Genomic DNA, 24161 nt, shown 5'->3' with positions numbered 1-24161 from the left:
TATGTTAATAAAAATACACTAAAATGTTCTTATTGTGAGTGGAATCGCCTCTCCGCAGATCTAACCTGTAACCTGGCTTTATTGTATTGCCTTCTGGTCTCCATAGAGATAGATAAGGTTAAGGTTATGTAATGTTATACTGTGGAACCTTCTCAGTTAAGCAGCAGTATCTGATAACAAACAAACAGATGGGGGGAAAACCTTCACCAGAAAATTGACCTGGTGTTCCTTTAATTGAATATAAAAAATGTAAAAACTGTAAACATCACCAGATTTTACTAACAAACTATTTAAAACTACAAACTCTACTATCCCAGTAAAAAAAAAAGTCTAATAAAATAGCTTTAAACCAGGACTAAAACACGACTAAATTAAATTAAACTAGATCTAAATTGACCGTAAAACCGCTTTGTTTTTGTCGTTGAAAGAATCCGACCGTTTTCTTATTATGTAAAACGGCGCTGTCCCTTTAAGAGCCTTGACCCAGTAACCTAATTCTAGTTGTTGCTCTCTCCCCGTCTCCCTCCATCCTGCCCGCCCTGTGTTATATAATAGCACCTGTCTTCTCTAGAACTTTCTAAATAATAGTCTTTAATCCACTGATGTTTGTTATAAAAGCGCACATTCGTTCTGCTTCGCTGGGATGGTTAAATACGGTTCTATCCTTATTACTCCTCTCCTTGGATGGAGTAGGTTTGAAATGTTTTTGCGGTTGTAGCTAATTATAATCTATAAAATTGTCGTACATCTCATTCACTCATCACCTTTTTAATCACATGTAAGTCACAAAGAAATCACAAAATACTTAAAACATGTAAAATCGTGTGGTGGTGGTTATTTAAAATGTTCAACAATATGGCATTAAACTTACATAACTTGCATTTACTCAAATTGGAAAACATGTATTCTTATTTTGAGTGGGATAGAGTAGCCAAAAATTGTACTGAAGTAAGAGTAACTTCTTTTAAACTGAAAACACTCTGTTCCACCTTGTGATGTTATGATATAATACAGGAAGTGCTCCACCTGCTTGCACTTTCACTAGAATCATTTGGAAAATTTCAGCCCTGGAATTGCCAATTAGAGCCTGTAAGAGAATTTAAATAATTTATCTTCCACGTACATATCATGGTGTAAATATAGCTTTTGTGAGTCAATGTTATCTGAGATGTACGTGGAACATAAATTATTTAAATTTTCTTACAGAGCCCTGCACAAACGCAAAACAATGCGGTGTGGGACACGTTTTGAAAGCTCATTGCAGGCGCGGGCAGGAAGGATGATAAACTACAGTCCCAAAAACTAAATACAGTGTAAAGTAAAATATACAAATGATTAATGTTTGCTTATTATACATCATTTGTGCTGGATATTTTATTTGGCATTACCGTATTTTCCGGACTATAGGGCGCACTCATAAGCCTCCAGCCCTATAAAAAAAACGGCCGCGCGTCCCACAATCCAGAGCGTCCCATACACGAATCCGCTCGGGTGTCCCAGCGCGACTTCGGTAAACTACAAAGCCGCAGCACCCGCAGCGCACGCAAACACACTCGGAGCAGACAGCAAAAAACACCCGCAGCCACACTCATCACTCCACGCGGACGAGGAACGAACCGAAAAAGCGAGTGCAATGTGCCACTTCTAGACACAACTGAGTCACTGCGAACACTCCGACAATTGAACAAAGCCGAGAGTCACCGTGAACGCGCCAAACAAAGTCCCACTGACCCATCTAACTGTTGTGTTTCGTTTAAAGTCCGGTGCGGTTTATTTGTGAAAAAAGTTAGAAAATAGACCATTCAATGTGCAACAGCGCGCCTTATAATCCAGAGCGCCCTATAGTTCTGAAAATACGGTAACAAAAACATTTTAAGCAGCGTAAACTTGCGGACGTGGTCAAATCACAAAGCACAATTTAGACAATTCCTTTCCGCTTTTCCGTGTTTGATAGAGCTTAAGAAAGCGAATGTCCCCATTAGGGATGGGCATGATTAATCGATTAATCGATAATTGATCATTAAGAATTTCATCGATTACGTTCATTTTAATCGACAAACCGAATGTAGGTTGCTGTGTGTAGCGTAAAGTGACCAAACGGGTCTGTACATGTAGCTCTTTGCACTCAGAAGGAGCGAGACACAAACAGTCGGTCAGTCTGCAACGTACAGAAGCACAAATGTGTATTTAACGATGATTTGTACAAGAAATTCCACGCTTTCCGTTGCGTTCGGGACAAGTGTGAGTCCATGTGCACAGTGTATAAAGCAGCACATATGTTTTGGTGTCCAGTGGGAAAAAGTTTTACCAGGTGAGAGTCGCTCAATGTGGATGACGAGTCCTCACCTCCCTCCCCCCGTACGGTGTCCTGGTTTTGACAAACGCAGATATGGTCACACTAACCTGTATTCACCTGAATCATGTCTTTTAATCCAACAGAAGTTGAACCGCATCAGCGACACAAGAGCTGTAGTTTTATCTTCGCTTAGTTTCTGCAAATTAGCGATGCGGTTTTAAGTTTTGTTTCTGTGAGAGTTGCGCAAAACTGCGTTAAACACATTATAATGTCAAACGGGCTGATGTGGCTCTAGAGTCGTTACGGTTTATATGTCGTAAAGTTGAATTTATGTATGCAGGTTAGTAGTGCAGATAGTAATAATAATGATGATCATTTTAATATAAACACGTTAATGATTAATCGATAATCGATCGTTAATTCTTCCGACGATCGATTAAGAAAATTTAATCGAATGCCCATCCCTAGTCCCCATCTTGCAGGATTTGCGGGCAGGAGTGGGAATGAAAATTACAATTCTTTGCAGATGTGGACTGAAAATTCTGTCCCTCGCAGACCTCTATCGCCAATCTTGACTGAAAAATAATGTAAAAAGTGGCTGTTAACTCGAAAATTGCAGCTTCATGACATCACAAGTTGGAACATTTTGAGCTTTGGAGATGTAGACTGTAGAATGTAGATCTGTTTTTGAGCAGGTAACAGCTTAATAACACGACTTAAAGCTCACAGGAGACAATTTTGTGTAATCTGGGACCTTTAAGTTGCAAATATCTCTTGCTGATTTGATTTGTCAGGAACACCACGAGCCGAGCGAAGGTGGTGGAGGACTGGTACAGCGACGGCGGCGTGTTACTGATGGGGTATGAGATGTACCGTCTGCTCTCCCTCAAGAAGAGCTTTGTGGCCGGACGCAAGAAGAAGAACAAGAAGAACCCGACCAGCTCCTCCGGGTCCGCGGTCGACGTGGACGAGGAGGACAGACAACAAGAGCTGCTCAAAGGTATGTGGTACTAGTAGTAGTAGTAGTAGTAGTAGTTGGTCCTAGTGGTAGTAGAAGTAGGTGCTAGTAGGAGTAGGAGTTGGCAGCGGTAGTGGTACTAGTAGTGTAGTAGTAATAGTTGGTAGTAGTAGTTAGTGGTAGTAGTTGGTAGTAGTTGTTGGTAGTAGAAGTAGGTGTTAGTAGTAGTAGTAGTAATAGTGGTAGTAGGTAGTAGTAGTCGTAGTAGTAGTTTTTAATAGTTGTTAGTTGTATCAGTTGGTGGTACTAGTAGTATTTGGTAATATTGCTTAGTAGTAGTAGTAGTAGTAGTAGTAGTAGTAGTAGTAGTAGTAGTAGTAGTAGTAGTAGTTGTAGTTGTTGTTTTAGTTGTTGTAGTAGTAGTAGTAGTAGTAGTAGTAGTAGTAGTAGTAATAGTAGTAGTAGTAGTAGTAGTAGTTGTAGTTGTTGTTTTAGTTGTTGTAGTAGTAGTAGTAGTAGTAGTAGTAGTAGTAGTAGTAGTAGTAGTAGTAGTAGTAGTAGTAGTAGTAGTTGTTTTAGTTGTTGTTGTTTTAGTTGTAGTAGTAGTAGTAATAGTAATAGTAGTAGTAGTAGTAGTAGTAGTAGTAGTAATAGTAGTAGTAGTAGTAGTAATAGTAGTAGTAGTAATAGTAGTAGTAGTAGTAGTAGTAGTAGTAGTAGTAGTAGTAGTAGTAGTAGTAGTTGTTGTTGTAATTTTTAGTAGTAGTGGTAGTGGTAGTGGTAGTGGTAGTAGTAGTAGTAGTGGTTGTTTTTAGTACTAGTCGTCAGTAGTAGCAGTAGTAGTTGGTAGCAGTAATAGTAGTAATAGTAGTAGTAAGTAGTAGTACTACTAGGAAAAAAAACATAAAATAAAGTAGGCTGATAGTATTTTCAACTATTCAAACTTGAAAAATTGTTTAAAGTTTTAGATTTTTTGGATTTTGATGGCAAAATCCGTTTATTTGCAACACTTCGACGACTTTCTGCCCTTCATTACCATTTTCACAAGCTATATTTAGTTTGAAATGGTTAATCGCTATGACGACGGTCCTAATTTTCCATCCTTCTAAAACCTGCAGATTGGTGCAAACTCAATTTTGTCAGTTGGCCCGGAGGCAGCTGTGGCTAAAGATTAGATTATCACTGGAGTGTGATGGTGCAAAGTTGTTATGTAACGTGAACAACTCGACAACAAACTTTGTCAAGGGGCGGGATATCAGTCGCTGTCAGCAGTGTTGGGAAGGTGACTTTTAAAATGTAATCCCCTACAGATTACAGATTACATACACCAAAATGTAGTTTGTAACGTAATCCATTAAATTACTTAAAGTGAGTAATGTAATCTGAATACTTTGGATTACTTGATTTGTTGAAGAGAAGCAAAGACGAGGAAATCGTAACATAAGAAGTTTTATCTGCTAAAAGAAAATAAAAAGCCCAGACTTTACTGAACAATATTAAAAATATTATTGATAGAAGAAGAGGAGACACGGTCCTCACAGCATGATTTAGTCCTGTTAAATCCTGTTTGAGACATAGTTTAGACCCAGTTTAGACCCAGTTTAGACCCAGTTTAGACCCAGTTTAGACCCAGTTTAGACCCAGTTAGACCCGGTTTAGACCGTTTACCTGGTTTAAACCTGGTTTTAGACTGGTTTTAGACCTGGTTTTAGACCGGTTTTAGACCTGATTTAGACTTGGTTTTAGACCTGGTTTAGACCTGGTTTTAGACCTGGTTTTAGACCTGGTTTTAGACCTGGTTTAGACCTGGTTTTAGACCCGGTTTAGACCTGATTTAGACTTGGTTTTAGACTTGGCTTTAGACCTGGTTTAGACCTGGTTTAGACCTGGTTTAGACCTGGTTTTAGACTGTTTTGGTTTAGACCTTGGTTTTAGACCTTGGGTTTTAGACCTGGTTTAGACCTGGTTTAGACCTGGTTTTAGACTTGGTTTTAGACTTGGTTTTAGACCTGGGTTTAGACCTGGTTTAGACCTGGTTTAGACCTGGTTTTAGACTTGGTTTTAGACCTGGTTTTAGACCTGGTTTTAGACCCGGTTTAGACCTGATTTAGACTTGGTTTTAGACTTGGCTTTAGACCTGGTTTTAGACTTGGTTTTAGACCTGGTTTAGACCTGGTTTTAGACCTGTTTTAGACTTGGTTTTAGACTTGGTTTTAGACCTGGGTTTAGACCTGGTTTAGACCTGGTTTAGACCTGGTTTTAGACTTGGTTTTAGACCTGGTTTAGACCTGGGTTTAGACCTGGTTTAGACCTGATTTAGACCTGGTTTTAGTCTGGCAATGAGTGGGGGTTAAATGGTTTAAAACAGGAAAATCTCCTGTGTAATCCATTTATTTCAACAAAGTAACTGTAATCCAATTACCACTCACTGAAACAGTAACTGTAACTGAATACAGTTACTCATAAGTTGTACTCTGATTACATAACTCTGGTACATGTAATCTGTTACTCCCCAACACTGGGTGTCAGACGGATACAAAAAAAAAAATAGTATTGTTGCCATAGCGATTAACAAAACAAAACTCAATATACTTACTGTACTTTTGAATGTGTTTTTGTTTTTTTAATCCTCAAAATATAGTCCTATAAACAAGAAATTTAAACCCATGAACATAATGGTACATCTCAGACAACTGGAAACTGTGTTAACTCCGAACTCTGACCTGGAAAAATAACCTGGAAAACCACAAAAACAAACTGGTAATTCCTATTTGTAAACTGGAAGATGGTCAGAGGACACCGACTTCACATATGAAATCAACTGTGAAGCTTTGCAAAAATGGAAATCGCCTCAAGTAAATATGATCTGGACATTTGTTACAGGTTAAATCCGACAATTTTCTGTTATTTAAAAAAGAGAGTTACATAACCGATTTCCCAAGCGCCTGGAACGCAGCGTTATGAGTCACTAAAACATGAGATGAAAAACAGATTTTTAAATTGTTGGTGTTTTTGCACGACACACAAAGGGATTATATTAAAGGTGCGTTGTGTAACTTTTCTGATCACGGGTCCACCACTTGACTCCTGAAATGTTCTACAGTATGGCATTTAATTTAACTATCTCCAGGCCAAGTTACAGGTCAGATCTGTGGAAAAGTGGACCTGCTCACAGTAATAAATGAATAGCAGTAGTTTTGAGAAATAAAAACACATATAATTTTTATTTAGTCTTAGACTTAGACAAACTTTACTGATCCACAAGGGAAATTATTTGGACACAGAAGCTCACACATCACAATGTTTTATAATAACAAAGAGCAAAAATATAAATTATTATAATAAATTCAAAACTAGAAAAGCAGTCAGAGAGCGCAGACCTCCGCCAAGGACTACCCCCATTTTTTATATAAATTGCGATAAAATCAGTCTTCTGGATCAGATCCGGATCAGCCTTTGGAATATGAAAGAGGATCCCACTGTCCATCCCTGAGTCAAATTTCATGGGGTTTGGTCAATAATTAACCGAGATATTGAGAAACTAAATTTTTGGTCCCATTTACCACAATGTTAACTAAAATTTCAAAGTGATCCAGAATCCAGGATTTCTTCCGGATCACCCCCAAAATGAAATCAGTTCTTCCTTTTCACATTTCCAACAAATCCTGAAAATTTCATCAAAATCGGTCCATAACTTTTTGAGTTATGTTGCTAAAAAGACAAACAAACAAACAAACAGACAAACGCCGGCAAAAACATAACCTCCTTGGCGAAGGTAATAATGAATGCCATACCGTGGAACATCACCATGGAGACAAGCAGATAGCAGAAAGGTTACACAGTAGGGATGTAAGAATAACCGAAATATCGAGATATCGTATGGTCAAAGTTCTCACAATAATATCGTGGACCATCACAATATATCGAATTACAAGTCTCTTTGCTTAAATTAAGAGTTATATTGCAGAAATGGCTAAACAAAGACAGAACTACATAGACCATGATCCTTTGCGCCATTTCAGTGCAGACTACAAGAAGAAAAAACAGTTCTAAGCACTTTTAAGTCTTAGTTCTTTGGATTAAGTCTTGTCAAGGCATTTTAAGGAGAAAAAATCGCAAATATTGTATCATGAGATTTGGATATCGCTACACCCCTATTACACAGTTCACCTTTAACCCCGTTTCCACAACACAAAAGGAGTTACCGTGAGAAAAACGAGGTGTATTTTAACTGGATTGATCTGATTGGTCCGCAGGTATAGAGAAGGCTCTCGCTCGCCCCGGTCCTGATGTGGTGATCTGCGACGAGGGCCACCGCATCAAGAACTGCCACGCCAGCACCTCCCAGGCCCTGAAGAACATCCGCACCCGCCGGAGAGTGGTCCTGACCGGGTACCCCCTCCAGAACAACCTCATCGAGTACTGGTGCATGGTGGACTTTGTACGACCAGACTTTCTAGGTATGAACTCAACGATGGTACCTTGTTTAAAGGGACCCGTGTTACTCTATTTTCTGATCTACTGTATGTCATAATCCGCATCAAATACATGCCCAGAGTTGTGTTTTGTTTCATTCACTCACAAACCCTAGCCTAATTCATCAGACGGTTTCACTTCGTAGAAACCGTCTGACCTCCAGCATTAGGATTCATTCACTCGACAGTAGACGGGTACTTTTCATTTAACGAATCGCTGCTATTTGGTCGTGATGTATGTAATGCGCCGCTAACGGGGCTAACTGGTATATTAAGTTTTTCCCAAATCCCGTAGGAAGAAGGACAATAACGTCTTTCCCCTTGACAAAATTAACCAAACATTCTCTTTGTTCCGGCTTTAAATCCTCGATCTCGGGAATTGTTGCCAACACAGAATGTATGGCTTTTTGCTGATTGGCTGGTGCCCAAACTCGCAATTCCGGGGTTTTTGCGAAACCTCTAGTGCAGGGATCTCAGACTCGCGGCTCGGGGGCCAACTGCGGCCCTCGGAAGGATTTTTTGCGGCCCTCCACTTAATTCCAAAGAATAATGTCAGTGCGGCCCGCGGTAGATGTAGCTACGCACAATCCCACCCCCCGACCGCGGGCCGCACTGACAGATGAAGCTGCAATCTTTGCCCATACAGATTCACAACAACAGATTATTAACACATCTTACATCCCAAAACTCAACTTGAAGCAACGAGTTTAAGTGGATCTGTTAATACGAGTACACGTGCACATACGGCGTTTATTTTCGTGCAACCGCTATTAATCTAATACTCAGTGCAGCCCAGCCTCACTCGGACTTTATCTAACGTGGCCCCCAGGTAATTTGAGTTTGAGACCCCTGCTCTAGTGTATTCCGATTCCTGACCTAGTCGCTGGAGAGAAATGAAATTGAGCGGAGGCACTAGGTGGCGCCAAAACCCTGCGTATTTAGGCTAAGGCTTAGGCTTTGCTCAAACAGAAAACATCCACTGTGTTTTTAAACATGTTTGTACAGAATTAGACATATTTTTGTTGTTTGTGAAGGAAATTACGGCACCACAAAAATCGCAGCTTTGTTAAATGTTGTTGTTTCTTATGTGTTCGTTTAGGTACGCGTCAGGAGTTCAGTAACATGTTCGAGAGGCCCATTCTGAACGGACAGTGTGTGGACAGCACGCCTCAGGACCTCCAGCTCATGAGGTACAGGAGCCACGTGCTGCACAGTCTCCTGGAGGGATTCGTCCAGCGGTGAGTGAAAGTGACCTACTATTTTCTGTTCTGTTTCATCTCTCCTGACCACCAGAGGGCGCTGCTGCTGAACACTGAACGTGCTCTCAGGACCGCCCTCTGACTACAACATTTTCAACTCATTTACACATTTAAAAAACACATAAAATCTCAAGCAATATGTATGTATGAAAAAGAAAATGAAATTGTTGCGCATAATAGTGAAGATTTCTGTTTGCAATTGATTAATAATTGTGCCTGAACAGAAATTTACTGATCTGAAATGTTTTAAAGTAACTGTCGGTGTTGATGTTTTGTCTGTAAAAGAGAAAAGGCGGCAGATAAAAGATGACTCTTCTTTCTGCTCCTTTTCATTCATTTCTTGTATGTTTGATGTTGTGACACTGTTGATGTCTTTTTTTTTTACTTTATGAATGAAATAAATAAACAAATAATAATAAAAAAATAAAATAATAAAGCTCGATTTCGATACTGTGATAATAAAAACATACGAAAAACTGATGTCTAGGCTGTAGGAACTTGCTTCAGCGTTTTATTGCAACATAAAACCGTGAATAACAAACATAATGGACTCTAATAAAATAAAATAAAAGTCATTGAGCAGTGGCATGTTGGTTGTATGTTCCAAGTACATTATTAAATATGTTTTTTTGTTGTGTATTTCCACAGACGGGGTCATGACGTCCTGAAAGAGCAGCTCCCGTCTAAGGAGGAGCACGTGATCCTGGTGCGCCTGTCTCCCCTGCAGAGGGCGCTCTACACTGAGTTCATGAACAGATTCCGAGAGGCGGGGAACACAGGCTGGCTCAGTCTGAACCCTCTCAAAGCCTTCTGTGTGTGCTGCAAGGTGAGGAGGAGGAGGAGGAGGAGGAGGAGGTCTGGGCTCGGTTATAGAGAACTTAGACCGAGCAGATCTTAATTGATGTTTATCCACTTTGGGTTTGAATTACTTGAACTCATAATATTCGTCTTGTTAGATTTATTTACGTATTTGACTTAGAAAAGTTCACTTATTTCGACTTCATTTAGCTTGGATTGGCACAGACCTTTGCATGCAATGGCACCACTTAACTACACCTTAATTAACCTTAATAAATCGTGAAGGAAAACTCAAGTAGTTTATTAAGAATGATTCAGGCTATTTATCTTTTTAACTGTCATTAAGTTGTAATTAAAGGTATAATATGTAACTTTCTGGAGGTGGCACATCACCTGCATGATTCCATGGAAACAGAACGTTAAAACCGTTCATGGAAAGAGAAAGTTAAAACCCTCCTGCAGGCAGCTCAATTTAAGAGCTATTTTAACTGATCTAAATAGTCCTTTTTGGCAAATCCTCCAATATCAACATAAAACAATAATTAGTACCATATTTTTTGGACTATAAGTCGCTCCTGAGTACAAGTTGCATCAGTCAAAAAATGTATAATGAATTTAAAAAAACATATATAAGTCGCACTTTTTGGGGGAAGATTATTTTATAAAATCAGACCAGGAATCGACGTTTCATCTTGAAAGGCAAATTATAGTAATAACAATAGAACAGAGAACAACAGACTGTTAACGTCACATATGAACAGTTCTTCAGATAATGATAACATAAATAACAGAACATAAGTTTACCAAACTCACGATCTCAGTCCAAATCACAGAATCCATTGAATTCTTCATCCTCGGTGTCACTTCTGAGCATCTCCTGATGTAAACCATAGATCCATGATGTAAACAGAGCGCCACTTCCTCTTCTGTGTAGCTGTGGTCAGACTCAGCATCAGTTCCAGTTAGAATTATTCGGGTCTTTCTGAATCCCGACGAGATGGTTTCAGTGTCACTGAAGTCCAGGCTTTGCCAATCCATCCAATGACTTCCAGGAAAGTTGAATGGTGCACCCTCCACCTTCCCTCCATCCCCGCTTTCCGCCAGTCCCTCACAAGTTTCTCACTCACTCCAAACTTTCTTTTTGCTGCTCGATTACCGTTTTTGGTTGCATATTTCACTACTTGTAGCAGGACAGTGGCTTTTTCTGCAGGAGACATGCGCAGTAGAGTGAAAAGACAGCAGTACAGAAGTAATAGGGAAGCAGATACTGACACACAAGCTTAGAGCGCCCTCTTGTGGCTGTGAGTCTAAAAATTTTAATATATAAGTCGCAGGACCACCCAAACCATGAAAAAAGTGCAACTTATAGTCCGAAAAATACGGTATATATTTTGGTATATTCATGTTGACAATATATAAACTTCCTTCTCTGGTTTCATCTTGTCATTTTTCTTCTCAGATTTGGAACCACCCAGACGTGCTGTACGAGGCTCTGCAGAAGGAAAACCTGGCCAGCGAGCAGGACCTGGACCTGGACGACATCACTTCCTCCCGTTGCCACACCACGGCCAATCAGAAGCCCAAACCGCTGGAGACGCCAAACCCCATTGGTGGACTGAGTCTGAGCCAGATGCAGGAGAAGGCCAATCAGGTCATCACTTACGAATGGGTACGTACTGTCTTAAATTATTCACTCAGTTGCAAATATAACGTGCCTCCGTTAACTGATTTTACTTTATTTTTTTCTCAGGCGAAAGAAATTATGAATGACTATAAACCCGGCGTCCTGGAGAATTCTGCTAAAATGGTTTTGCTGTTTCATATGATCGAGGAGAGCGTGAGAAAGGGAGACAAGCTGCTGGTTTTCAGGTAGGACAATTATCCATGGGTTTCAACATGATATTGCGTCTTTTGAATACGAAAAATTCTTCAAAATGTTAATCCACGAACACTTAAAAAACCGTGGTTCTACATAGGTGTGTCAAGATCATCTAGTTAATCGATAAACATGATAATTCAAGTCACAATTTAATCGTTAGGAGCAAAAAATATGAACAAATTAAGCGTTTCCCAGCTGTTTGGTCATGGTTTCAACAGAGGTGGGACCAAGTCTTTGTTTTGCAAGTCCCAAGTCAAATACAGGCAAGTCCAAGTCCAGTCTCGAGTCAGTGACCCATAAATCCAAGTCAAGTCCAAGTCGTCTGCTTTGAGCTTCAAGTAATTTCAAATCTTTAAAGAGTTTTGCAATTTATATGACTTTTAAGTTAACTTGCACTTAGAAAATCACAGAATATTTGTATATGAGTATTTAGTTATTATAATATTTTAGATCTTAGTGTGAATCATTATGGTCAGAATAGAAAGAATTCAGATTTAAAAGTGCTTCTCGAGTCCGAGTTAAATCCCAAGTCACCGACCTTCAAGTCCAAGTCGAGACCCAAGTAGAGTCTATTTTATCAAGACAAGTCTCAAGTCCTAAAAATAAATCCCCACCTCTGATAATCAATCAATTATCGTAATACTAAAATTTGATATCTTGACATTCCTATTTGCGCATATTAAAGGTCCTACGTTACACAAAATTGATTCTTGTGAGCCTTAAGCCGTGTTATAATGTTATCTCCGCAAAAACAGACCCGGAGTTGTGTTTTTGTTTCATTCTTACATGTGTAATCCTGTATTATTAGTCTGTCTACATCTCCAAACCTCAAAATGCCCTGTGGTAAAATAGAAAGCGCTTCTGTTTTTTTTGTTTATTTTTTAACTCCATTCACTTTCACTGGAATGATTTGGATTATTTTAACCCTGGGAATGACAATCTCTACTGAACTAAATGTAAAAGGTAGCTGTTAACTTGGAAAACTACCACTACATGGCGTCACAATTAGTGTTTTCTGTTTCTAAATACGCAGGGTTCGTGTGTTAAACGTGCGTGAATGAAACAAGACACAACTCCAACTATGTTTCTGATGAGGACAAAACATAACAGTGATCAGAAAATGTCATAATATGGGCCCTTTAATGATTCGTATGTTTGTTTTGGTACACCCTGTTCATCCGTCTGATTTTATGTGTTCTTTTTATCCACAGTCAGAGTCTGTCCACACTGACTGTCATTGAGGAGTTTCTGGCAAAGCGCCCGGTTCCTCCTTCACCAAACTCCAACAAAGACAAATCAAACCAGAACTGGGTCCGAAACCTCAACTACTACAGTGAGTCCAGACATTTTCCTCCTGATCTTTATAATTATTAATAACATTTTGTAAACAGGCTTGTTAATTCTTAAATATTTAGATATAGATATAAGTACAGAAGTGGTAAGTATATTAGAAGTTGAATATAAAGAATGTATTATTCTTTCTACTGTGGTTGTATTTTGCCTTGTTTTGCTGCCACCTGCTGTTGATTTTTGGAAACTGCATTGTTCACTGACTTGTTCCAGTATGACATTCTTATTTTTAATGTAAATAAAAGCATAGATTTATCTCTATATATAATAAAATTAAGAGCAAGAAAAATGGGTCGTTGACGATTTATGCGTCTTATTTAACATCTCTCTTGTTATTTTTGCTACTTATTTTGAGTTTTTCATTACCACATGTAGTTCTTTGTGCTTTGTTATTATAATATATTGTGATGTGTGAGCGATTATGTCTAAATAATGTCTCTTTTGGATCAATAAAGTTTTGTTTTTGTCCTTTTTTTTCAGGACTGGATGGTAGCACGACAGCCTCAGAGAGAGAGCGTCTCATAAACCAGTTCAATGACCCCGCAAACACGTCTGCCTGGGTCTTCCTCCTCTCCACCAGGTGACGAAAACTACAACTAATGATACAGAAATGTGTTTATTGTACAGATATACAATTTTTTAAACTCAAATTTGACTGCATTATTTTATCCTGCTATTAAAAATGCAACAATCCCCTATTTTTCTTTCTGATATCAGCATTTAAACTTTACCTGTCCAGCAATGATTATACAATAATACTGCGCAAAACTGACTCTTGTTGCCCCCTCAAAAACATACCCGGAGTTGTGTTTTGTTTCATCTCTTTATTATTAGTCTAAATCTTAATAGTTTTCAAGTTAACAGCTACTTTTTACCTTTGTGCCTGTGTGTTAAACATGTGTGAATGAAACAAAACACAACTCCAGGTCTGTTTGTGATGAGGAAACTTAAAGAAAATTAAAATAGATCAGAAAGTAGCACAATATAGAGTCTTCCGAGTACAACAAGATCATGCAGGCTTCTTTTTCACACATTTTACTTGTAATAATAACTAACTCTCCACGTGTCCTTCTGTGTGTTTTAGAGCTGGTTGCTTGGGGGTGAACCTGATCGGGGCGAATCGCGTGGTGGTTTTCGACGCCTCCTGGAACCCGTGCCACGACGCCCAGGCCGTGTGCAGAGTTTACCGCTACGGCCAGAAGAAGCACTGCCACATCTACAGACTGGTGTGCGACTTCACCCTGGAGAAGAAGATCTACGACCGGCAGATCTCCAAGCAGGGCATGTCTGGTGAGTAGAGTTTCGTTGTTGACAAAAGCGCGCGTTGCATGCTGGGAATTATTTTGGTCGGCGGCAAGAAACACTAATTCAACATGACGGACGGAGCGAGAAAGCACGTAAAGGGTATTGATCCCGGTTATTTATCCAGTCTAACGGCAGAGGACCCAAGACCATTTGACCAGAAATTGGTCATAAGCATCGACGGAGCCAAATCACCTTTTTCAACCCCGACAAAAGGTGGACCAAACCAAATTTCTGGCCAGAATCACCAACTACCTGGACAAATATTCACTTTGGCGATATCCACAATGACTTGGTGGAAACTCCTGGGCCATTCACAGCAGAAAAGATGAAAACCTCCAAGAGTCTGGATGTGTTGTTGAACTTGTTGGAGTCCACGGTTTGTTAGGATCTTCTATGTTTGCTCTGCGGATGTTTGAAAGCCGTTTAATTCACCGTCAGCGGTTCTTTTCACTCAGAATATGAAAAAGACATTTTCCTTCTTCCGTGCTTCTATTGTGCATCCGATAATGCAGCAGGAATTTACCATTATCGGGGATAAATACGCGAGGTTACGCACTGTGTTTGACGCTATCGTGTTTCTTGCCTCCGACCAAAATATTTCGCGGGCTTTTAATAACAATGACGTCAGCTGAAACTCGCTTATGAAGACGTCAGCCATAGTTTTTGGTTCGTGTCAAGTGTAGCTCACGATGCTTGCAGTCACAACAGGCAAAACGGCGAAATAAAAAAAACACTGTCATGTAGAGCAGGTTAATACGAACATTTTAAGACCAAAATGAGCAGTTACAGAGAGAGAGGGTTTCAGTACAAAATCAATTGGTGCCAGAGTCGATGGAGCCGGAAGCGCCCCCATGCTCACTTCCTATTTAGAATACGGCAACTACAGTCTATAGCTGTCACCATACAAACGTTTTAAACTTGATTTCAATATTTATAACTCACATATAACGTATAACTCACGTTTAACTCACTGTGTGGTCTTATTTTTGTGAATCGTTTTTGATTAAAATTTTGAATTGAATTTTGAGGACTACACATTTCTCTGATCTGGCCAAGATTTTAAGACTTGTATCAGCTTATTCATCTTGTTTTCAGATTTATTATCCACTTACTAGTTGAGAGACGGCTCAATTCTAGTCTAGAGGTAGTTTATTTTAAGATAACTTGTCAAGTAAAATGATCTCCTCCCACTCTTTTTCAGACACACTGCGTGACATTTATTTTTGTTCATTGTTACGTTTTTTATTTTTTTTTTTATAATTTTTTGTTTTTTATTTTGTTTATTGTTTTTATTTGTTTATTGTTAGATTTTTTTATTGTTATATTTTTGGATTATATCTATGCTTTTTTGTTTTCTATGCAACGTTCATTCATTCATTCATTCATTCATTATCTGTCCATGCAGCAAGATAATTTCACTACTTTTAAGTCATTTTCTGATTGATACATCTTAAGCTTTTTTGTATTGAACACGCTTTGGACATGTTTTTACATTATACAAATTTAAATGAAAGATTATAAATGAAAGATTAACTAAACAACTTACAAAAACAGCTCAAAACTCATAGCCTATAACCTCCACTAGTGACAGCTTCCTCACTACCTGCTTTGTCTGTGCTGTTCTTGTTTTGTGTTACTTTATCGTGAAGCGTCTTTGAGTTACTCTGGAAAAAAACACTATATTAAACTTGTCATATATGAACAGAATTTGATCTAGTCACAAACCACTAGTAAACATTTCAGTATCAGTGTGTTTGACCCATCTCCTCTTCTCCCTCTGTCCTTCAGATCGTGTCGTTGACGATCTCAACCCGGTCTTGACCTTCACTCGGAGGGAGGTGGAGTCTCTGCTTCACTTTGTGGAAGAAGAACCGGACCCCAAAGAAGTCAAGCTGCGGCCCAATGACCACCTGGAGTCTGTCCTCAAGAGGGCGCTGTGTCTCTACCCACACCTCATCACCAAGGTAAAATCAAACAGACTTTCTATTTGCACAATTCAAGCAGCATCCAGTCCTTATCTTTATTTGTATAACGCATTTCATACATGTACACAAGCAGTACAGACATATAAAATACAATAAGTAAAAAGAAACTCGATAAATACTCAGTTTCAAATATGAGCAGACTATAAAATCATACATTTCATTGTTTATTTACAAAAACATAATTGTAAAAATAACTTTCAATATAAAGAAGACAATAATATTCAACACAAGAATACCCTAATTTATTCCTCTAAAGTCTAAATTAAACCACATGCTTTACCTGGGAATGGATTGGACTCTTCATAAAAAGTCCGTACAACCTAAAATGAAAAAATCTTAAATGTATAAATGTTAAACTTCTGCCTCTTTTTTAAAAATTGTAGCAACCGTTCGCTCACGAGTCTTTGCTGATGGACCGGCGTGAGATGAAGCTGAGCTCTGCAGAGAAGAAGGAGGCGAAGAAAGGCTACGAGGAAGAGAAACGTGCCTCTGTCCCGTACACCAGGCCCTCGTACGCTCACTACTACCCCGCCAGTGACCAGAGTCTCACCAACATACCCGCCTTCAGCCAGAGGAACTGGTCAGTCTGAAACCTGGATCTATGTGTGAACAGACTTAAAATCAGATTTGTTGATTTATTTTTTTAATTAGAGTGGTTAGATTTAGTGAAATAGTTAGTTTAGTTAGATAAAAAATGGTGATGGTTATATTAAATTTGTTTAAAGCCACAATATGTAAGTAAAAAAACATGCATCGTTACTCTGAGCAGGCTTGCATCTCCACAAACCTGACTCTCTGACTATAATATTCCACGGTATAGCCAGTGTTGGGAAGGTGACTTTTAAAATGTAATCCCCTACAGGTTACAGATTACAGACCCCAAAATGTAGTTTGTAATGTAATCCATTAAATTACTTAAAGGGAGTAATGTAATCTGAATACTTTGGATTATTTGATTTGCTGAAGAGAAGCAAAGATGAGGATATCATAACATAAGATGTTTTGTTTGCTAAAAGAAAATAAAAAGCCCAGTCTTTACTTAACAAAATAAAAAATAGTATTGATAGAAGAGGAGGAGGCACGGTCTACGCAGCCTGGTTTAGTCCTGTTAAATCCTGTTTGAGACATAGTTTAGACCTGGTTTAGTGCTGGTTTAGACCTGGTTTAGACCTGGTTTTAGACCTGGTTTAGACCTGGTTTGGACCTAGATTAGACTTGGTTTTAGACCTGGTTTTACTGGTTTATTCCTAGTTTAGACCTGGTTTTAGTCCTGGTTTTAGTCCTGGTTTATTCCTAGTTTAGACCTGGTTTTAGACCTGGTATTAGAACTGGTTTAGACCTGGTTTAGTGTTCGGCAATGAGTGGAATTACAGAAAAAAGGAAAAAAAAGGGATATAGCACAAAATGTGAAAACAGGAAAATACCACAGTGTAATCCATTTATTTCAACAAAGTAACTGTAATCCAATTACCACTCCCTGAAACAGTAACTGTAACCGAATACAGTTACTCATAAAGCACAAAGCATGGTTTTAACTTTCTGTTTCCATGATGAAGTCCGTACTGCACCTTTGAATAAACTAGATCATATTTGCTCTTCTGTTTTAATCAATCGTACGTTCTTGTATCTCCAGGCGGCCTCCTGCTCGTGTTGAGGACAAACCTATGGCCAGCGTGCGTCCGGTTAAGTCAACTACAGATCCCACGATGCCTCGCCAGGCCACAGCCGCCGCCCCCAACTCAGACTCCGCCTCCTCTGACTCCAAACTAGGAGGGTTTCCTGTCAACTGTCTGCAGAAGGCCGGGGTGGTTGTGCAGAAGATCGTCACAACGACTGGTAAGAGTTGTTCTTAAGATCCAAATATTCTCCTGAGAATAAAAAATAAAGCGCTGTACCTGTTTGTTACAGTGTTAAAAATGAGAAAAACAGAAGTAATCCATCTTAAGTTTATAAATATGTTCCACAACTTTCAGTGACAATTAGCTTGCACTTCATGATTATCAGACAGTAAAATGCTTTATAATTAAATGGAGTCAGAACATTGTGGTTTTATTTTGAGCTCAAGAGCTGCTTAGACAGTATATCTGTACTGATACGTGGACAGGCTCTTTAAAGTAAATTCAGTGCACTTATTTCAAAACATACATTCAACATTCAAACATAACTTGATGTTTCATTTCTTTTGTGTGTTTCTGTTTCAGACATGGTGATTCCAGGCACCAACAGCTCTGCAGATGTTCAGGCCCGAATCACAGCTGGAGAAAGTATCCACATCATCAGGGGAACCAAAGGTAAAACTATACGGACATTTAAAAAAAAGATTTGTCATACTTTTTCAATTGTAAATCAGCATTATAATTAGTAAAAACGCTTTGATGCAAATTTTAAATGCTGTATCTTTCTTTTTTTTCTTTCAGGGACTTACATTCGGACCTCAGATGGGAGAATCTTTGCCATAAGAGCAGCAAACAAAGCAAAAGCGCTGGAGGAAAACACAACAGCGCCATCCAAAGGTACATACTTATAATGTTTAATACAGAAATAATAAACGTTATTCATTTAAATTGTTACGAGAACTGTCCTAATTTGTCACCACTCTTAAACCCATGAATTGAAGGATAACTCAGATTTTTAGATGAAATCAGCATGTCTCTAAAAATGTGGTATTTACTCTAAATTAAATTAATAAAACTAAAATAAAAAAAACTAATATGAAGCAGCAATATTAAGTGTCAGAGTTGATTCTCCTAATAAATATATCACAAATTTTTAGAACATTGTTTCCCTAAAGGTTTACATTGTCAAAAAGTTAAAGGTGCACTATGTAACCTTCCATCACTTGATTTTTTTTTCTATGGATACGTCATTGCTCTGCCTGGAATGTTCCGCAGTGTGACATTAAACAGCTCTACCTTACATTTATCCAATTACAGGTGGTTTTATAGCACAAAAATACCTAGAAAAACAGGTGTTCTGACTGTGAGCGGGGACGCCTCTCCACAGATCTGACCTGTAACTTGTTCTGCTTTGATATCCACCTTGTCAAGTAAATTATCTCCTCCCACTACTTTTCGGACACAAGTGAAATCTGCATGACATTTATTTTTATGCTTATTCTTCAAGCTTATTCATCTTGTTTTCAGATTTATTATCTACTTACTAGTTCAGAGACGGTTTAATTCTAGTCTAGAGGTAGTTTATTTTAAGAATTTTGTAATAGTATTAGAAAAATAAAATTATCTCCTTCCACTTCTTTTCGGACACAAGTGAAATCTGCGTGACCTTTATTTCTGTTTATTGTTATGTATTTTATTTATTTATGTTTATAATGTTTTGTTTTTATTTTATTTATTTTTATTTGTTCATTGTTACATTTTTTGTTGTTTAATTTTTGAATTATATCTATGCTTTTTTGTTTTCTATGCATTACTGTTCGAATAAATGTTTCAGTACTTTTAGGTGATTTTCTGATTGATATATCTTAAGCTTTATTGCAGTGATCGTGCTCTGAACATGCTTTTACATTATACAAATTTAAATTAATCATCTTCAAACCACTGCTTATAAATGAAAGACTAACTACACTTACAAAAACAGCTCAAAACTCACCTTTTCCTCATAGCCTGTAACCTCCACTAATGATTGATCTGAGCGAAAATCGAGGAGAAAAACATTTGACGAACCCTCCACCAGAAAAGTTACGCAATGCACCTTTAAGATTAAGATTAACCATTGATCTTTGCTGTTTTCCAGACTCCCAGCCTAAACCTCAAGACCTCTCCTCCACCGGGAGCAACGGCTGCGTGTCGCCCGACAGGAAGTTACCGTCTTTGCCCCGCCCCATCTCTCCGGACAGCCCCGAGATCATCGACGAGCTCCAGCGCTACACCCGAACCTCCGAACAGAAACCTCAGCCTCCTCAGCTCAACGGCACCGCCCTCCCCAACATGGCCGACGTTACTTTCGCCTCCGCCTCTTCTGCCGCTCCCCAAGATCTGCGCATCGGCTCCAAACGCAAATCCTCCTCGCCCGTGTCCGAGGAACAACGCCCCAGCAAGCAGCCGAGCCTGGGCCAGCCTCACTCCTCCGCCACCGCCGCGCTGGCGTCGCAGAGCTACCCGTTCAACAGCGCGTACTCCCTCCCGCACATCGCCTTGAATCCCGCCGCTCTCAGCCGCTCGCTTTACATGAATTCCCCGTATTTCCAAGCGTCTCAGCTGGGCGAATCCGGATACATGTACCCGGATATTTCCACGACAACACCTACCACGTCCGTTTCGACTTCGTTTTCCTCCGTGAAACCCAATTCGAGCGGCATTCCTCCCTACATGCTAAACCCGAACGTGGCGAGCCTCTCCGGGATGCTGCCTCCGGGTTTCCCCATGGCGTACACGCAGTCCTTGGCTAATCTTTACTCCAAATCGATGCTCAACGGAGATTTGCTCGGCCCGGCTGCCACGCCCGGTCCTGCCGGCGCCAGCTTTCTCTCCAAGTTCCCGACCAGCGCCGAGTCAAACAAGCGCGGGTCCGTGCTCGTCAACGGCGCCAACATCAGCAGCGCCAGCAGCTCGGACAACGACGACGACGTGATTGAAGTGAAAGAAAATTAACGGACTGGACACGTTTGCTTGAATGTTTGCTTGATTTATTCACCGGGGTACATCCTGGCTGCGTCGCCGGGCCACTAGGGAAGCTAAAAATGCTACTTGCTGTGCTGAAACGGCTAATTTATAGTGACAAGTTGAGTTTCCGAGCTTGTTTTTTTTTTTGGGACTGTGAGCTTCCGCTTCGAAATCACTGGACTCTTTGGAAACTGCTGAGTGGGTTGAGCCTGCAGTGACCCCGTCTGGCCACTAGTTGTACTGCATAGAAGCGCGTAGTTTCTGCTTTGCTAAAGACTTTTTCCGCTTACAGACTTGGCATTAGCTGGTAGCAACATCTTGTTCTAAATATTGTTTCGTCAGTCGTTGATTCTTGCTACTGAGAAAACATTTTGAACGGATTGAAAATATTCACTGCCAGGACATGGGTATTGTATGACCTCGGAAAAAAACAAACAAACAAAAAAAAAATGGGATAATTTTTGAGGCTTCGTTTTAAAACAGTCGCAGAAAAACCTTAAACTTTAGCAACGAGAATGTAACGCTAAATGCCTTTAAACCAGGCCTTGTGTGGAATCTTGGGCCTCTTTCAGACCATTGAAATCTGTCTTTCTCTTAAAATTTCAGATTGTCCCATGTAATTGTGTAATATTCAACCTTGTGGCATCGATTGATTTTGATTTTCTTCTTCCAAAGTCAAAAATTTAAGGCGCTGTACCTGATTTTTACTGTCTTAAAAAAAAAAAAAAGGTAATTTTTAAAGGTTTGCAGTGGTCCAAAGTTAACTTTTACTTGCCTTTTGCATTCCGAGCATCCTGGTTACTGACCGTGAGCGCTTTTCACAACTTTCAGAGACCAGAGTTTAGACGTGACAGTACAACTAGCATGCTAATGTGCACTTCTTGACTATCGGACAGCACGCAGCAGACTTATTTTGACCACAACTGCTGCTTTTACGATTTATCTGTACTGGAGTTTTGCTCAAATACAACGGGAACAGGGCCTTTTTTCAGATAAAGTGATAAAAACGTGATTCTCAGATTGAATATTAATTTGATCTAAACTTATTATACCAGATGCCCTTCCATTTTTTGCTTGATAATAAAATAATAAGTCAGATTTTCATTTTGGTCTGAGGGAGGCCGGTGTTTAGGCAGCAAAAGAAGAGAGATCTGATTTTTCTTTTTTTTTACATCAATATTTATGTGAGCCAATGCCTGAAAAAGAAAAAAAAAAATCAGGAAATGAGGAAAAATTACTGTTTGTAGCGGCATTTAATTAAGAAAACGAAACACTTTACCAACAGAAGATGCCTTTTAACTGCCTCCATCTCTTTTTGAATGTGAAACGTGAGAGGAACGCATCTCACTACTGGCAGTCTTACTGTAGCCTCGAGGAAAACCATGCAAAACTCACTTCAAGCCTATATAATGTCTGTATTTTAAGTGGAAGGCGGTGGAGAAGGTGATGTCCCGTAGGTTTTTAGGCTTGTGTCTTTACCGTGTTTGTAAATGTGTTTTTTCTATAAAGATTCGCCGATGGAAGTGACAAAATGGATTAGAAAAGTTGGATTTGATGGAGTTGTTTTTGGACTAAAATCATCAGATATTTTGGCAATATTTTAGAGTAATAACTAGCAATATTAGGCAGAAACTTTAAGATGAATTGTAATGCCGTTAAGTGTCCACTAGGGGGAGCAGTGTCAAATTAAATGTTTAAATGTTGTTGTAATAACCAAAACAAAAAGAGTTGAAATACAGATTTTTCAAACGTTTACAGTTTCATATACATTTTAAAATTGTATTAAAGTGGAACTAAACCACTAAATACACTTTTTTCACTGGCCTCTGCTATTTCAAGTACTACATGACATCACACATGACTGCTCTGATAAAAGTCCAGGCGTTTCTGATCACAAACAAACTAAAATGTATATATATATATAACATGGAAAAAGTATCCAAAAAGACTCCATCAAACTTACGTAAATATTCTTCAGATATTTTCAAATCGTCTTGAGATAAATTTCGCTCTCCGACGTTTTTCTTTACGTGCTCGTCTCATTTTGTGCCGTGACATCATCGTGAACCAAACTTATCTTGGCTTTGTCCAAAATCATCGAGGTGAAAAGTGAGAATGAGAAGCACAAAATCTTCCACTGTACAGTAATGGACACTGTAACGGCATTTAAGTCTCGAGTTTTCCAAAGAGTGGTGCAATACAAGACGCTAAAAAGAATTTGTTAAAAAGTTAAAGAGATAAAAAGTTTGTGTAGGTAAATTGGGTTAAAAATATCACCTATTAAAGGACCCAGGGCTGTTTTTTTCAACTGTTATAATGTTTCCTCACCAAAAAAACATACCTGGAGTCGCGTTTTGTTTGCGTTTTGCATATCAGTGTGCTCTGCTGTGAACAACTACCACTTCATGACATCACAAAGTGGCCCAGAGCATAAAGCATAACTCAAATATTTCTGAATGAAACAAAACACAACTCCAGGTCTGTTTTTGATGAGGTTTGATGAGCATTATAACACGACTTAAAGCTCACAAGAGTCAGTTTTGCTTAATATAAGACCTGTAAATTTAAAAAAAATAATAATAATGATACCAATTTTGCAGTCTGATATTCGGATAGTTGAAGTAATAAGACATAAATTATCAAGAAGTGCAGTATTTTTTTATCTAATCTTGTAATACTGCTCCTCAGTAAGGTCGTTGTTACTGATTATTTGGGCATTTTCCAGATTATACTACTTAATTATATTTTAGCCTGTACCAAACCACTCTTTAGAAACATAATTAAGTCTAATGTTCGATCATTTGTTTAAAAAATTGTGGAAAAAAATTCCAAAATGGCAGTAGTTGTCAAAAAGTTGATCCATCTTCCATCACACGTCGTTTGTCCATAACCAGCTGTTTTAATTTACTTTCCTCTTTTTACATGTTTTTTTTTGGATTTACCAAATTTGAATTTATTTATAACAGTTTGTATTTATTCATTATTATTTTGTATTTTTGTACAATTATTTTGGGTCTGATTGATGTTTTTTTTTTTTTTTTTTGTCGTTTTGTTACTTGTTGTTACGACTCGTATTTTCATGTGACAATCTACTCTGACTCAAAAATGCTGAAAAAATGAGGACCAATCAAACACTGCAAAAGTACTGTTTTAAAAATTCAGCTACAGGCAAATTAAAACATATATTTGGGAGCATTCTGTCAGAAAGAAATCGCGTGTATTCTTCATATTTTA

General features: G+C 38.8%; 1 protein-coding gene across 4 annotated transcripts in view; it reads left to right on the top strand.

Annotated features, from left to right (window-relative positions):
- LOC110156037 (helicase ARIP4-like) overlaps positions 1-23059 on the top strand; it is a 190056-nt gene extending 166997 nt beyond the window's left edge. For all 4 annotated transcript variants that reach the window (XM_055165551.1, XM_055165550.1, XM_055165553.1 and 1 more), the window contains 15 exons: positions 3091-3296; positions 7511-7714; positions 8829-8967; positions 9637-9814; positions 11246-11455; positions 11537-11655; positions 12877-12998; positions 13496-13595; positions 14100-14305; positions 16109-16284; positions 16689-16885; positions 17939-18141; positions 18507-18596; positions 18723-18818; positions 20059-23059. In XM_055165551.1, coding sequence (XP_055021526.1) covers positions 3091-3296; positions 7511-7714; positions 8829-8967; positions 9637-9814; positions 11246-11455; positions 11537-11655; positions 12877-12998; positions 13496-13595; positions 14100-14305; positions 16109-16284; positions 16689-16885; positions 17939-18141; positions 18507-18596; positions 18723-18818; positions 20059-20915 — 3103 coding nt within the window. In that variant the 3' untranslated portion in view covers positions 20916-23059. The remainder of the gene's footprint in view (positions 1-3090; positions 3297-7510; positions 7715-8828; positions 8968-9636; positions 9815-11245; positions 11456-11536; positions 11656-12876; positions 12999-13495; positions 13596-14099; positions 14306-16108; positions 16285-16688; positions 16886-17938; positions 18142-18506; positions 18597-18722; positions 18819-20058) is intronic.
- Positions 23060-24161: the final 1102 nt, after the last annotated feature.

This window comes from Boleophthalmus pectinirostris, unplaced genomic scaffold (genome assembly GCF_026225935.1).
Source record: "Boleophthalmus pectinirostris isolate CB_2022bp ecotype Guang Dong unplaced genomic scaffold, ASM2622593v1 HiC_scaffold_8, whole genome shotgun sequence".
In the NCBI taxonomy this organism is placed as follows: domain Eukaryota; kingdom Metazoa; phylum Chordata; class Actinopteri; order Gobiiformes; family Gobiidae; genus Boleophthalmus; species Boleophthalmus pectinirostris.
The sequence above is the reverse complement of the archived record's forward strand: the minus strand, read 5'-3'. Positions and strand labels throughout refer to the sequence as shown.